Below are 17009 nucleotides of genomic sequence, written 5' to 3'. Positions count from 1 at the left end.
ACAGTGCAGAGGGAGCATCACCCTGTGCCTGACCCCGGGAGTGTGTGACGGGACGGTGTGGAGGGACCTTCACCCTGTGCCTGACCCCGGGAGTGTGTGACGGGACGGTGTGGAGGGAGCTTCACCCTGTGTCTGACCCCGGGAGTGTGTGATGGGATGCTGCGGAGGGAGCTTCACCCTGTGTCTGACCCCGGGAGTGTGTGACGGGACGGTGCGGAGGGACCTTCACCCTGTATCTTACCCTTTACCTTTCAGCTAGCTCAATATTCAGAAAATTATTGAAATAAAGGTGATTTGATCTGGAATTTCTGTGAATATCTCCCCCTGCAGAAGTCTCAGAGGAGTCTGCGAGAGAGAATTCAGCGCTATAAAGAAGAAAACGAAAATCTGTATCAGGTATGAACTCTCCCTACCCGTATACCTGTCTGGATGTCTCTCTCTTGCTTGTTGAAGTTGGTCTGTCTCCCACCCTCTCTCCTCCACAGTCCTGTGACTGTCTCTGCTTTCAGACGCTGTGCCTTACAGATCACAAGAGTCACAGAATCGTAGAACATAGAACCATAGAACAGTACAGCACAATACAGGCCCTTCGGCCCACAATGTTGTACCGACCTTTAAACCTCGCCTAAGACTATCTAACCCCTTCCTCCCACATATCCCCCTATTTTAAATTCCTCCATATGCTTATCCAGCAATCTCTTGAATTTGACCAATGTACCTGCCTCCACCACCGCTCCAGGCAGCACATTCCATGCCCCAACCACTCTCCGGGTAAAAAACCTCCCTCTGACATCTCCCTTGAACCTCCCACCCATTACTCTAAAGCCATGCCCTCTTGCATTGAGCATTGGCGCCCTGGGAAAGAGGCGCTGGTTGTCCACTCTATCTATTCCTCTTAATATTTTGTACACCTCTATCATGTCTCCCCTCATCCTCCGCCTCTCCAATGTGTAAAGCCCTAGCTCCCTTAGTCTCTCCTCATACTGCATCCTCTCCAAACCAGGCAGCATCCTGGTAAGTCTCCTCTGCATCCTTTCCAACACCTCCACATCCTTCCTATAATGAGGTGACCAGAACTGGACACAGTACTCCAAGTGTGGTCTAACCAGAGTTTTATAGAGCTGCATCATTACCTCGCAGCTCTTAAACTTGATCCCTCATACAGCACGGAGACAGGCCCTTCAGTCCAACTGGTCCATGCCTAACCATCGCATCCTCCCTGCTACAGCACGGTAGTGTAGCGGTTAGCGTAACTCTACTACAGCACCAGCGACCCGGGTTCAATTCCGGCCGCTGTCTGTAAGGAGTTTGTACTTTTTCCCAGTGTGTCTGTGTGGGTTTCCCCCGGGTGCTCCGGTTTCCTCCCACATTCCAAAGACGTACGGGTTCGGAAGTCGTGGGCGTGCTATGTTGGCGCCGGAAGCGTGGCGACACTTGCGGGCTGCCCCCCAGAACACTCTACGCAAAAAGATGCATCTCACTGTGTGTTTCGATGTACATGTGACTAATAAAGAGATCTTATCTCATCTAGTCCCAGTTGCCCGCTTTTGAGCCATAACCCTCCCCTCCACCTACCTAAATGCCTCTTAGATGTTGCAATTCAACACACCTTGACCACTTCCTCTGGCTGCTCATTCCAGATACCCTCCACCCTCTGCGTGAAGAAGTTTCCTCTTTTAAACCTCTCCCCTCTTGTATCTGTGCCCTCTAGCTATGGACTCCCCAACCCTGGGGAAAAGACGATGACTGTCCACCTTATCCACACCCCTCATGATTTTATAAACCTCTGTGAGGTCACCCCTCATTCTCCGACGCTCCAAGGCCAACCTCTCCCTCTCAGGCCCTCTAGTCCGGGCAGCATCCTCGTAAATCTCTTCTGCACCCTCTCCGGCTTGGCAAGGTCTTTCCCGCAACAGGGTGACCAAAACTGTACACATTGTTCCAAGTGCGGCCTCCCCTCCGGCTACAACTACTCCTGAACCCCGTGCCCCGACCGGTGAAGGCCAGCGTGCCAAATGCCTTCTTCGCCGCCCCGTCTACCTGCGTGGCCACTTTCGGCAGACTGTCCGCTTGTATACCCCCCTCCCAGTTCTCTCTGTTCCCCAATGCCCATCAGTTCCCAGCCATTCACTGTGTTGAGTCCCACGCCGTCGAACTTTTAATCCTGGACCCCCCCCCCCCCAATGAGGTCGAGAACAGGGGTCAGGAGCTGGAGGGTTGTCCCGAGCCTTGGGGCCAGTGTAATTGCTTCTGTCGGGACTGCTGTGGAGTTATGGAGTCATCTGGCACAGAAACAGTTTGGTCCATTGATCCCATCTCCCACCACTTGCCCTGTAGCTGTCTAAACCCAGGGCGGTTCAAGTGCTCGTCCGGACCCTTCTCCCCTCCCCTCATCTCTCCCCCTTGTTGTCCCTCCTCCCCCTCCCACGTTTGTCTTCCCTCATTCCTGTGCACCCCCTCTCTTCTAGAACATAGAACATCGAACGTTACAGCACAGTACAGGCCCTTCGGCCCACAATGTTGAGCCGACATTTTATCCTGCTCTAAGATCTATCTAACCCTTCCCTCCCACATGGCCCTCCATTTCTCTATCATTCATGTGTTTATCTAAGAGTTTCTTAAATGTCCCAAATGTATCTGCCCCCACAACCTCTGCCGGCAGTGCGTTCCACACACCCATCACTCTCTGTGTAAAAAAACTTACCCCTGACATCCCCCTTATACCTTCCTCCAATCACCTTAAAATTATGTCCCCTCGTGTTAGCCATTGTCGCCATGGGAAAAAGTCTCTGACTGTCCACTCGATCTCTGCCATTCGGAAGGATTCTAAGAGTTTTTTTAAATACATAAGGAATAAAAGAGAGACACGGGTTGACATAGGACCAATTGATAACGGTGCAGGAGGTATTATAATGGATGATAGTGAGATGGCAAGGGAATTGAATGAATATTTTGCATCGGTCTTCACCGTGGAGGACATAAGCAATGTGCCCATTAGTCAGGAGTCTCACGAATTGGAGCTGAGTTCAATTGAGATTAATAGGGAGAAGGTGCTTGGAAAACTAAAGGGGCTTAAGGCTGATAAGTCTCCCGGACCGGATGAGGTGCATCCCCGGGTTCTGAAGGAGGTGGCTGTGGAGATAGCGGAGGCGTTGGCGATTATTTTTCAGGAATCGATAGATTCTGGCATGGTTCCGGAGGACTGGAGGGTAGCGAATGTAGTTCCGTTGTATAAGAAAGGTGGGAGGCAGCACAAAGGCAATTACAGACCTATTAGTCTGACGTCAGTGGTGGGAAAATTATTGGAGGTCTATCCTCAAGGAGGAGGTTACCGAATACCTAGAGGCGCAAGGCAAGATAGGACCTAGTCAACATGGTTTTGTGAAGGGGAGGTCCTGTCTGACCAACCTATTGGAGTTTTTGAAGAAATCACAGGTAGGGTGGATAAGGGAGAGGCGGTAGATGTTGTGTATTTAGACTTTCAAAAGGCCTTCGATAAGGTGCCTCACAAGAGACTGATTAATAAGATGAGAGGTCATGGAATTATGGGCAGGGTAGCAAAATGGGTGGAGAATTGGCTGGTTGGCAGGAAGCAAAGGGTGGAAATAAAAGGATCTCGTTCTGGTTGGTTACCGGTTACTAGTGGTGTGCCGCAAGGGTCGGTGTTGGGGCCTCTCCTTTTTACCTTGTACATCAATGATTTGGATGATGGAATAAATGGTTGTGTGGCTAAGTTTGCGGATGACACCAAGATAAGTGGAGGAGTAGGGAGCATAGAGGAAATAGAAAGAATGCAGAGGGACCTAGACAGTTTAGGAGAATGGGCAAGGAAATGGCAGATGAGATTCAATGTTGAGAAATGTGCAGTTGTACACTTTGGAAGTAGAAATAAGCGGGTAGATTATTATCTAGAAGGAGAGAAGATTGATAGTGCGGTAGTACAAAGGGACTTGGGGGTACTCATACAAGATACCTTAAAAGTTAACCACCAGGTTGGATCGGTGGTTAAGAAAGCGAATGCTATGTTGGCATTCATCTCGAGAGGTATAGTGTATAAAAGTAAGGAAGTGTTGATGAGGCTCTACGGGGCGCTAGTGAGGCCTCATTTGGAATACTGTGCGCAGTTTTGGGCCCCGCATCTTAGGAAGGATGTGCTGACGTTGGAGAGGGTTCAGAGGAGATTTACGAGAATGATTCCAGGAATGAAAGGGCTTAAGTATGATGAGCGTTTGTCGGCTCTTGGACTGTACTCGCTGGAGTACAGAAGGATGAGAGGGGACCTCGTAGCGACATTTAAAATGTTGACAGGTAAGGATAGAGTAGATGTGGCTAGGCTGTTTCCCTTGGTGGGCGTGTCCAGGACCAGAGGGCACAATCTTAGAATTAGAGGGTACAGTTTCAAGACAGAGATGAGGAGAAGTTTCTTTACCCAGAGGGTGGTGAAATTGTGGAACTCCTTGCCACGCACAGCAGTGGAGGCCAGATCAGTGGGGGTATTCAAGGAGGAGATAGACAGATATCTAAATAGTCAGGGTATCAAGGGATATGGGGATAAGGCTGGCAAATGGGATTAGAATAGTTTTTTTTTTCTCTCTCTTTTTTTCCCACCCCATTTCTTTTTCCCTTTTCCTTGGAGCAGACTCGATGGGCCGAATGGCCTGCTTCTGCTCCCTTATCTTGTGATCTTGTGATCTTGTGAAGTCACCTCTCACCCTCCTTCTCTCCAAAGAGAAAAGCCCTAGCTCGCTCAACCTATCCTCATAAGACATGCTCTCCAATCCAGGCAGCATCCTGGTAAATCTCCTCTGCACCCTCTCTAAAGCTTCCGCATCCTTCCTATAATGAGGCGACCAGAACTGAACACGATACTCCAAGTGTGGTCTGACCAGAGTTCTATAGAGCTGCAACATCACCTCGTTTTCATCTGGGTCAATTGTATGCTTCACCAACAGCAGAGGTCCCAGCACGGATCCCTGCGGAACACCACTGGTCAGGGACCTCCAGCTGGAACACTTCCCCTCGACCACTACCCTCTATGCCTCCTGTGGGCAAGCCAGTTCTGGATCCAAACGGCCAAGACACTGTTGATCCCAGGCATCTTAACCTTCTGGGTGAGCCTCCCATGTGGGGCCTTGTTAAACCTTGCTAACCTCGTTCACCTTACCGAAGGCTGGTTTGAAACCATCTTCACCCCGGGGGTCGAGTCGCCGTCTCCACTCATCCCAGTTCCCAGCACCTGGTCTTTAGCTTTGTATTCCTTGGCAATCCAGTTACCGCTTGTCAGAAGAGTTGTAGAGTCAGACGGTGTAGAACATAGAACGTAGAACATAGAACAGTACAGCACAGAACAGGCCCTTCAGCCCACAATGCTGTGCCGACATCGCTAATCCCTCCTACCTACAGGATGCCGATATCCCTCCATTTTCCTCTCATTCACGTGCCCCTCTTAAAAGCCCCCAATGAATTTGCCTCCACCACCCTATCAGGCAACACGTTCCAGGCATCGAGTAAGGAACTTACCCCTCACGTCTCTTCCGAACCAACCCCCACTCACCTTCAATGCATGCCCTCTGGTATTGGATCGCTCAATAATGGGGAAAAGATATTACTCGTCCACTCTATCTATGCCCCTCATAATTCTCTACACTTCCAACAGATCACCCCTCAGCCTCCGTCGCTCCAGCGAAAAGAGCCCAAGTTTGTCCAGCCTCTCCTGATAGCACATGCCCTCTAATCCAGGCAGCCTCCTGGCAGACCTCCTCTGCGCCCTCTCTGAAGCCTCGACATCCTTCCTGTAGTGAGGAGACCAGAAATGCACGCAGCACTCTAAATGCGGCCTAACCAGAGTTCTATAGAGATGCATCATAACCTATCCAATAAACCGAGTCTAAATTCAGGGGAGGGGAAGGTGGGAGAGCAAGCGGACACTGGACAGACAGGGCATTCCGGCGAGGAGTTGGGAATCACACAGGACCCCCACCAGGAGGGGGATTAATCTGCGGGGCAGTGGGGAAAGGGCTGAGGGGAAGGGACGGATGGTGTGCTGTCATCCCCTTGGCCATAGGCAAACTACAGAAGATAAGTAGGCCAAGGCCATTCAGTCCATTGGTATTGGAAGCTTGTTCAACACCGTCTGAGCTCCCACTTCAGTGCTCTGTTTCCCCAGCCCTCGAGAGAGAGAGAGGGAGAGAGAGAGAGAGAGAGAGAGAGAGAGAGAGAGAGAGAGAGGGAGTGTGAGAACATAGAACGTAGAACATAGAAAACCTACAGCACAATTCAGGCCCTTCGGCCCATAAAGCTGTGCTGAACATGTCCCTACCTTAGAAATTACTAGGCTTACCCATAGCCCTCTATTTTTCTCAGCTCCATGTACCTATCCAACAGTCTCTTAAAAGACCCTATCGTATCCGCCTCCACCACCGTTGCCGGCAGCCCGTTCCACGCACTCACCACTCTCCGAGTAAAAAACTTACCCCTGACATCTCCTCTGTACCCACTCCCCAGCACCTTAAACCTGTGTCCTCTTGTGGCCACCATTTCAGCCCTGGGGAAAAGCCTCTGACTATCCGCAGGATCAATGCCTCTCATCATCTTATACACCTCTATCCGGTCCCCCCTCATCCTCCGTCGCTCCAAGGAGAAAAGGCCGAGTTCCCTCAACCTGCTTCCATAAGGCATGCTCCGCATTTCAGGCAGCATCCTTGTAAATCTCCTCTGCACCCTCTCTATGGCTTCCACATCCTTCCTGTAGTGAGGTGACCAGAACTGAGCACAGTGCTCCAAGTGGGGTCTGACCAGGGACCTATATAGCTGCAACAATACCTCACGGCTCCTAAATTCAATTCCCCGATTGATGAAGGACAATACACCGTATGCCTTCTTAACCACAGAGTCCACCTGCGCCGCCACATTGAGCATCCTATGGACTCGGACCCCAAGATCCCCCTGATCCTCCACACTGCCAAGAGTCCTACCATTAAGACTAGATTCCGCCAACATATTTGACCTACCAAAATGAGCCACTTCACACTTATCTGGGTTGAACTGCATCTGCCACTTCTCAGTCCAACTCTGCATCCTATCTATGTCCCTCTGTAACCTCTGACAGCCCTCCAAACTATCCACAACACCCCCAACCTTCGTGTCATCCGCAAACTTACTAACCCACCCCTCCACTTCCTCATCTGGGTCGTTTATAAAAATAACAAAGAGCAAGGGTCCCAGTGCAGACCCCTGAGGTACACCACTGGTCACCGACCTCCACGCAGAATACGACCCTTCAACAACCACTCTTTGCCTTCTGTGGGCCAGCCAGTTCTGGATCTACACTGCAATGTCCCCTTGGATCCCATATCTCCTCACCTTCTCCATAAGCCTCACATGGGGTACCTTATCAAACGCTTTGCTGAAATCCATATACACGACATCTACTGCTCTCCCTTCATCGATGTGCTTAGTCACATCCTCAAAAAATTCAATCAGGCTTGTAAGCCATGACAAAGCCTTGACAGAGCCATGCTGACTATTCCTAATCATATTATACCTCTCCAAATGTTCATAAATCCGGCCTCTCTGGATCTTCTCCATCAGCTTACCAACCACTGAGGTGAGACTCACTGGTCTATAATTTCCTGGGCTATCTCTACTCCCCTTCTTGAATAAGGGAACAACATCCGCAACCCTCCAATCTTCCGGAACCTCTCCCGTCTCCATCGATGACGCAAAGATCATCGTCAGAGGCTCCGCAATCTCCTCCCTCGCCTCCCACAGCAGCCTGGGGTACAACCTAGGGTACAGAGAGAGACGGACGAGAGAGAAAGAGAGGGGGAGAGAGTGTGAGAGAGGGGGAGAGGGAGAATGTGAGAGAGAGGGAGGGAGAGAGTGAGAGAGGGAGGAGAGGTAGAGAGAGAGGGGGGAGAGAGAGAGGAGGGAGGGAGAGAGGGTAGAGAGAGAAGGAGAGAGTGTGAGAGAGGGGAGAGAGAGAGGGTAGAGAGAGAAGGAGAGAGTGAGAGAGAGGGAGAGAGAGAGTCAGAGAGAGGCGGAGGGGGGTAGAGAGTGGGGGGGAGAAAGAGAGATGGAGAGTTGGGGGGGGAGAGTGTGAGAGAGGGGAGCGAGAGAGGGAGTGTGAGGGGGGAGAGAGAGAGGGAGCGAGAAGGGGAGAGGGAGAGAGAGAGGCAGGGCAGTGGGGAGGGATGGAAATGACAGAGAAGGAGGGAGAGAGGGGAGAGTTCTCGAATGTCCACATTGAGGAGGATATCCGTCTCCCCCTGGATCAATGCAGTGACTTGGCCTCTGATTGAGGCGATGTCTCCTCATCCCGGTTGGAGCAGGCCGTCCCAGTCTCCGGAGCCTGGTGTCCGTGGCTGAGGACGCACAGAGACTGGGAAAGCCAATCCTCTGATTGTCTGAGCTGTCCTGTCCTTCCCCTTCCTCCCTCCCTCTCTCCCTCTCCATCCCCCCCCTCTCTCCCTCCCTCTCTCTCTCTCTCCTTCCCCCCCTCCCTCTCTCCATCCCCCCTCTCTCTCCCTCCCCCTCCCTCCCTCCGTCTCTCCCCCTCTCTCTCCCTGTCTCTCTTTCTCCCTCCCTCTCTCTCCTTCCCCCCTCCCTCCCTCCCTCCGTCTCCCTCCCCCTCTCTCCCTCTCTCTCTCCCTCCCTCTCTCTCTTTCCCTCCCTCCCTCCATCCCCCTCTCTCTCCCTCTCTCCCTCCCCCTCCCTCCCTCCCTCCATCCCCCCCTCTCTCCCTCCCCCTCTCCCTCCCTTCCTCCGTCTCCCTCCCTCTCTCTCTCCCTCTCTCTCTCTCCCTCCGCCCTCTCTCACTATCTCCCTCTCTCCATCCCCTCCCTCTTTCCTCTCTCTTTCTCACTCTCCCTCTCCCTCTCTCTCTCCCTCTCTCTCCCTCCTCCCTCACTCTCTCCCTCCCTCCCTCTCTCCCCTCTCTTTCTCACATACCACTCTCCCTCTTCACCCACTGCAGGGCCTGAATCAGGAGGAACAGGGGACATATGAGGACATAACGCGGGGCCAGCAGAGCATGTACCAGGACGTGGCCAACTACCGACGCAGTGGTATCGAGCTGGAAAAGCCCTGAGCCCCAGGGAGAAGAACCCGCTGCTCGCACGAGGCAACCCCACCCCACTCACTAACCCTCTTTCGCCAACAAGGGGTGCTCTATCCCCATAGATCAGTGACCGTTCTTGATGGTCAAGAGTGTAGCAGGAGCTTTACCCTGTGTCTGACCCCGGGAGTGTGTGATGGGACGGTGCGGAGGGAGCTTCACTCTGTGTCTCACCCCGGGAGAGTGTGACGGGACAGTGCGGAGGGAGCTTCACCCTGTGTCTGACCCCGGGAGTGTGTGATGGGACGGTGCGGAGGGAGCTTCACTCTATGTCTGACCCTGGGATTGTGTGACGGGACGGTGTGGAGGGAGCTTCACTCTGTGTCTGACCCCGGGAGTGTGTGATGGGACGGTGCGGAGGGAGCTTCACCCTGTGTCTGACCCCGGGAGTGTGTGATGGGACGGTGCGGAGGGAACTTCATCCTGTGTCTGACCCCAGGAGTGTGTGATGGGACGGTGTGAAGGGAGCTTCACCCTGTGTCTGACCCCAGGAGTGTGTGACAGGAAGGTGCGGATGGACCTTCACCCTGTGTCTGACCCGGGAGTGTGTGACAGGAAGGTGTGGAGGGAGCTTCACCCCGTGTCTAACTTCTCTCTTCCAACTGATGATTGATATAACCTTTAGTTGAGCCTTATAAGTTCAATCAGAGTCTTTCTTTCTCCACAGTCTTGGAATTTCCAGCTCCATCTCGTTGGTGCGGAGGCAGCCTCCCATTTGATACACACAGTGATTCCTACCACAGTTGAACATCAGACTTACAATTGAGCCTCTTGTGTTCAACAGTGGGGCTCAGAGGATCCCCAGTGCTGAGGGATTTTAACACTTTGAGTTGTTTTGATTGGGTCTGGGCAGGAGAGAGGCTGGGAGGGAAACAAGGTTCAACTTCCCAGGTCCTGGTGAGGCTGATTAAGTCGATGAGCTCCCCCTGCTGGCTTCCCTTCACTCTGTGCCCCCCCCCAACCCCACCCCCCACCTTCCACTGAACCAATAAATAGTGCTTGTTGCTCTGGGATGTTGTTTGATTGACGTTTATACTGATGTCCATCAATGTGGTCAATGAGATGCACTGAAGATGAAGCCTTGGGGGTGAATGAGGGGGGCGGACGGGGCTCCCAAGGTTCCCAAGGTTAATGGCAGGAATCTCAGCAGTGTGGAGGAACAGAAGGATCTTGGGCTCCAAGTCCATAGATCCCTCAAGGTTACCACGCAGGTCAATAGGGTTGTTAAGAAGGCATATGGTGTTTTGGCCTTCATTAGTCGGGGTATTGAGTTCAAGAGCCGCGAGGTGATGTTGTAGCTCTATAGAACTCTGGTTACACCACACTTGGAGTATTGTGTCCAGTTCTGGTCGCCTCATTATAGGAAGGATGTGGAATCCAGGATGCTGCCTGGATTGGAGAGCATGTCTTATGAGGATAGGTTAAGTGAGCTGGGGCTTTTCTCTTTGGAGAGAAGGAGGGTGAGAGGTGACTTGATAGAGGTGTACAAGATGGTAAGAGTCATAGATCGAGTGGACAGTCAGAGACTTTTTCCCAGGGCGACAATGGCTAACACGAGGGGGCATAATTTTAAGGTGATTGGAGGAAGGTATAAGGGGGACGTCAGGGGGTAAGTTTTTTCCACAGAGAGTGGTGGGTGTGTGGAACGCACTGCCGGCAGAGGTTGTGGGGGCAGATACATTCGAGAAATTTAAGACACTCTTAGGTAGACACATGAATGATAGAGAAATGGAGGGCCATGTGGGAGGGAAGGGTTAGATAGATCTTAAAGCAGGATAAAGTGTCGGCACAACATTGTGGGCCGAAGGGCCTGTACTGTGCTGTAGTGTTCTATGTTCCATAAAACCACACCATCTCTTGCCTCACCCCTTTCCCCTCCCCACCTCTCTATTCTGGCTCTCCCTCCCCTTTCCAGGCCAGATGAAGGGTCTCGACCCGAAACATCGAGTCCGTTTCCCCTCCACCCTCCCACACAGACACCACCTGGCCCACTGAGATCCCCCAGTGCTCTGTCTGTTGCTCTGTGGAATTGAATATAGGAGCCGAGAGGTAATATTGCAGCTGTATAGGACCCTGGTCAGACCCCACTTGGAGCACTGTGCTCAGTTCTGGTCGCCTCACTACAGGAAGGATGTGGAAGCCATAGAGAGGGTGCAGAGGAGATTTACAAGGATGCTGCCTGGATTGGGGAGCATGCCTTATGAAAACAGGTTGAGGGAACTCGGCCTTTTCTCCTTGGAGCGACGGAGGATGAGGGGGGACCTGATAGAGGTGTATAAGATGATGAGAGGCATCGATCGTGTGGATAGTCAGAGGCTTTCCCCCAGGGCTGAAATGGTGGCCACAAAAAGACACAGGTTTAAGGTGCTGGGGAGTGGGTACAGAGGAGATGTCAGGGGTAAGTTTTTTACTCAGAGAGTGGTGAGTGCGGGGAACGGGCTGCCGGCAACGGTGGTGGAGGCGGATACGATAGGGTCTTTTAAGAGACTGTTGGATCGGTACATGGAGCTCAGAAAAATGGGTATGGGTAAGCCTAGTCATTTCTAAGGTAGGGACATGTTCGGCACAGCTTTGTGGGCCAAAGGGGCTGAGTTGTGCTGTAGGTTTTCTATGTTTCTATGTTCTATGCTCCACAAACCTCCTGAGCTTGTATCACAGACCCACGCTCCTCTTCGCCTGCAGGTTCTCCCTGTCCTCAACAACTCCTTCTGCTAAGCCCAGACTCAACCCCTCGCCCTATGAGAGAAGCTGGTACCCTTGGACCCTGCCCCAAGGTTTCTCACCGATCTGTTGAAGGCGCCCAGATCTAGCAGAGACAGTGGATCAGTGACCTACTTCGGTGTAGGTCAACCAGCAGTACATCAAAACAAAGAACCATAGAACAGTACAGCACAATACAGGCCCTTCGGCCCACAATGTTATGCCGACCTTTAAACTTCGCCTAAGACTATCTAACCCCTTTCTCCCACAGATCCCTCTATTTTAAATTTCTCCATATGCTTATCTAGCAATCTCTTGAATTTGACCAATGTACCTGCCTCCAGCACCACCCCAGGCAGCACATTCCACGCCCCAACCACTCTCTGGGTAAAAAACCTTCCTCTGATATCTCCCTTGAACCTCCCACCCATTACTTTAAAGCCCTGCCCTCTTGTACTGAGCATTGGTGCCCTGGGAAAGAGGCGCTGGCTGTCCACTCTATCTATTCCTCTCAATATTTTGTGCACCTCTATCATGTCTCCCCTCATGCTCCTTCTCTCCAAAGAGTAAAGCCCTAGCTCCCTTAATCTCTCCTCATAATGCATCCTCTCTAAACCAGGCAGCATCCTGGTAAATCTCCTCTGCACCCTTTCCAACGCTTCCACATCCTGATTATAATGAGGCGACCAGAACTGGACGCAGGGAGTACTGCTGGTCTAACCAGAGTTTTGTAGAGCTGCATCATTACCTCGCGGCTCTTAAAACTCGATCCCTCGACTTATGAAAGCTAACGTCCCATAAGCTTCCTTAACTACCTTACCCACCTGTGAGGCAGCTTTCAGGGATCTGTGGATATGGACCCCCAGATCCCTCTGCTCCTCCGCACTACCCAGAATCCTGCCATTAACTTTGTACTCTGCTTTGGATTTTGTCCTTCCAAAGTGTAACGTCGAGTTTATTGTCAGCTGCACAAGTGTCAAAGTCAACCCTCGCTTCTGGAAACAATCAGACAGCAGCAGAACCAAAGAACTTACGATAAATTCATGTGTGAACAGGCACAATGAAAATCTTACTTGCAGCCGCGTCACAGGCACAGAGCATCAGAGACACAACATTCACAAGAAAAACATAAATTGTACACAACTTTTACAAGAAAGAAGACAATTAGAATAAAAATTAGTCCATTATAGTGCACAGTGGTCCCGCCTAGAGGGTGTAAGGTGTGAGGGGAGAGATTTAAAAGGGACCGAGGGGCAACTTCTTCACCCAGAGGGTGGTCCACATATCAAACAAGCTGCCAGAGGAAGTGGGTGAGACAGGGACAATTGCAATGTCTGAAAGGCACTTGGACAGGTCCACGGATGGGAAAGGTTTAGAGGGATTAAAGTTATCCTTAAATACATCAATGACAGGACAACTCTCTCATCCCAGGAATTAGCCCAGCGATTCTCTCAAGGTCAAAGTCGAGTTTATTGTCAGACGCACAAGTCCGTGTGTGCACGGGTGCAATGAAAAACTTACTTGCAGCAGCAACACAGAGCATCAGAGACACAACACTCACTAGAAATACATAAATTATACACAATTTTTACAAGAAAGAACACAATTCGAACAAAAGAACAAAGTCCATTGCAGTGCAAAGTGGTCCCAGTGTTGCTGTACTGAGGCAGTGATTAGGGTTGTGCCGGTCGGTTCCAGAACCGAATGGTTGAAGGGAAGTCGCTGTTCCTGAACCTGGTGGTGTGGGGACTTCAGGCTTCTGTACCTCCTGCCCGATGGGAGCTGCGAGAAGACAGCACGGCCCGGATGGTGGGGGGATCTTTGATAACGGACGTTGCCTTCTTGAGGCAGCGCCTCCTGTAGATACCACCGACGGTGGGGGAGGGTTGTGCCCGTGATGTATTGGGGCTGAGTCCACGACTCGCTGCAGCTTCTTACGTTCCTGCGCGTTCGAATCGCCGTCCCAGACCGTGATGTAACCGGTCAGGACACTTCCAACAGCACATCTGTAGAAGTTTGTTCGAGTGTTCGGTGACAAGCCGAACCTCCTGAGAAAGTAAAGATGCCGGCGCGCCTTCCTTGTGATGGCGTCTACGTGCTGGGCCCGGGACAGATTGTCCGATATGTTAACGCCCGGGGATTTGAAGCTGCTGACCCTCCCCAACGCCGATCCCCCAATGTAGACCGGCGCATGTTCACCCTCCTTCCCTATCCTGAGGTAAACCATCAGCTCTTTAGTTTCGTTGACGTCGAGCGAGAGGTTGTTGTCGTCACCCAGGCGTCCCATCTGGCTCCGGGACGCCGACCTGTCACCGCCGGTGATCCGTCCGACAACAGCGTTGTCGCCGGCGGATTTGTAGACAGCGTTGGAGCTGTACTTAGCCATACAGGCACGTGTGTGTATCGAGTGTAGAGCAGGGGGCTAAGCACGCGGCCTTGAGGTGCAGCCGTGTTGACGGCCAGCGAGGAGGAGACGTTGTTCCCGATCCTCACTGATTGAGGTCTGCCAATGAGGGTGCTGGGGACATACTCTGATGTGATACGTCAAGGGTTAAATAGTCACTGGTTGACTCAACGATCAACAGCAATGCTCCCTGTGGTAAATTAATGCAGGAGTGGGGGGTTTATTGGATGTGATATTATAGCCCACTTTCTCCATCTGGTGTTTGGAAGCAGTACTACAGCCCCACGCAACCCCCACCCCCACCACCACCTCCCCCCCGCCCCCCCCCCCCCCCACTGCAGGTAAATCGGTTTATTAAGTTACGTATTAAGTTATTAAGTCTATGTCTTTATTCATCACATGTACATCGAAACACACAGTGAAATGCATCTTTTGCGTAGAGTGTTCTGGGGGCAGCCCGCAAGTGTCCGGCGCCAACGCAGCACGCCCACAACTTCCGAACCCGTATGTCTTTTGGAATGTGGGAGGAAACCGGAGCACCCGGAGGAAACCCACGCAGACACGGATACAGTGAAAAACTTTTTCTTACATGCTGTCTCTACAGATCATTTCATCGCATCAGTACATCGAGGTAGTACAAGGGAAAACAATAACAGAATGCAGAATAAAGTGTCACAGTTACAGAGAAAGTGCAGTGCAGGCAGACAATAAGGTGCAAGGGCCATGACAAGGTAGATCGTGAGGTCAAGAGTCCATCTTATCGTACTAGGGGACCGTTCAATAGTCTTATAACAGAGCTGTCCTTGAACCTGGTGGTACGTGCTTTCAGGCTTTTGTATCTTCTGCCCGATGGGAGGGGGGAGAAGAGAGAATGTCCGGGGTGGGTGGGGGTCGTTGATTATTCTGGCTGCTTTAACGAGGCAGCAGGTTACAGTTACCTAATTGAGTTAATCCTTGGTTTGACTCACAGGCGTAGCAATGGAGATTCCACCACCTACAATTCGGGCTGAGTTCGGGCATAAAGCCACCTTGCCCTGTCACCTCGAATCCGACGAGAACATCATTTGGGAAAAGAGGGCCTACAACAGTTCCGTCTGGAAATTCATCCCCTCGGAAGGCAGGCAGTTGACCTTGGAGAACGTAGATTCGAGTGACCTCGGCATCTACCGTTGTCGCAATCTGAGCAACGACACCTCTTGTGAGATTGGTCTACGTGTGTACAGTAAGTGTCTCACACCGAATGAGATAAGGTTTCTTTATTAGTCTCATGTACATCGAAACACACAGTGAAATGCATCTTTTGCATCGAGTGTTCTGGGGGCAGCCCGCAAGTGTCGCCACGCTTCTGGCGCCAACATAGCACGCCCACAACTTCCTAACCCGTATGTCTTTGGAATGTGGGAGGAAACCGGAGCACCCGGAGGAAACCCACGCAGACACGGATACAGTGAAAAACTTTTTCTTACATGCTGTCTCTACAGATCATTTCATCGCGTCAGTATATCGAGGTAGTACAAGGGAAAACAATAACAGAATGCAGAATAAAGTGTCACAGTTACAGAGAAAGTGCAGTGCAGGCAGACAATAAGGTACAAGGGCCACGACGAGGTAGATTGTGAGGTCAAGAGTCCATCTTATCGTACTAGGGGACCATTCAACAGAGCTGTCCTTGAGTCTGGCGGTACGTGCTTTCAGGCTTTTGTATCTTCTGCCCGACGGGAGGGGGGAGAAGAGAGAATGTCCGGGGCGGGTGGGGGTCTCTGATTAGGCCGGCTGCTTTCCCGAGGCAGCGGGGAGTGTAGACGGAGTCTGCAGAGGGGAGGCTGGTTTCCGTTCTGTGTCCGCAACTCTCTGCGGTTTCTTGCGGTCCAGGGCAGAGCAGTTGCCGTCCCAAGCCGGGATGCATCCAGATCGGATGCTTTCTGTGGGGCATCGATAAAAGTCGGTGAGGGTCAAATTCAGCTATATTCAGTCAACAAGAGGCAGTAGGAGAAACTTTCTCTGGCCGCTCGTTCCATGGACTCACCACCCTCTGCGTGAAAAAGTTGCTCTTTTTCCCTCTCACCCTAAACCTGTGCCCCCTAGTTTTGGACTCCCCTACCCCGGGGAAAGGACTGTTACCCTCCACCTTATCTATACCTTCATAATTTTAAACATTTTAAGGTCACCCCTCATTCTCCTACGCTCCAAGGAATAAAGTCCCAGCCTGTCCGACCCCTCTCCATAACACAGTTCTTCGAGTCCCGGCAACATCCTCGTAAATCTCCTCTGCACACTTTCCAGCTTAGCCACGACTTTCCCAGAGCAGGGTGACCCAAACCGTGCACTGTACATTTGGAGTATTGTCTTCAGCTTTGGTCGCCCTGCTGTAGGAAAGATGCCATTAAGCTGAAAAGGAGGAGATTTACGAGGATGTTGACGGGACTCGAGGGACTGAGTTACGGAGAGAGGTTGGACAAGGCTGGGACTTTATTCCTTGGGAGTGTAGGAGACTGAGGGGTGACCTTAGGTGTATAAAAGGCACAGTAGTGTAGCAGTTAGCATAACGCCTTACAGTGCCAGCGACCCGGGTTCAATTCCGGCCGCTGTCTGCAAGGAGTTTGTACGTTCTCCCTGTGTCTGCGTGGGTTTCCTCCGGGTGCTCCGGTTTCCTCCCACATTCCAAAAAACGTACAGGATAGGAAGTTATGGGCGTGCTATGTTGGCGACACCTGCGGGCTGCCCCCAGAACACTCTGGGCAAAAGATAAGATCAGATCAGATCTTTAGTTGCATGTACGTCGAAACACAC

At 51.7% G+C, this 17009-nt stretch overlaps 1 protein-coding gene across 1 annotated transcript in view; it reads left to right on the top strand.

Moving 5' to 3' along the window:
- cd79a (CD79a molecule, immunoglobulin-associated alpha) overlaps positions 1–10126 on the top strand; it is a 28154-nt gene extending 18028 nt beyond the window's left edge. Inside the window, exons 4-5 of the mRNA XM_052045375.1 lie at positions 331–396; positions 8975–10126. Of these exons, the coding sequence (XP_051901335.1) occupies positions 331–396; positions 8975–9088 (180 nt within the window). The 3' untranslated portion in view covers positions 9089–10126. The remainder of the gene's footprint in view (positions 1–330; positions 397–8974) is intronic.
- The last annotated feature ends 6883 nt before the right edge of the window (positions 10127–17009 follow it).

Source organism: Pristis pectinata, chromosome 39, assembly GCF_009764475.1.
Source record: "Pristis pectinata isolate sPriPec2 chromosome 39, sPriPec2.1.pri, whole genome shotgun sequence".
Classification (NCBI taxonomy): Eukaryota; Metazoa; Chordata; class Chondrichthyes; order Rhinopristiformes; family Pristidae; genus Pristis; species Pristis pectinata.
This window is presented reverse-complemented; position numbering and strand designations above follow the sequence as displayed.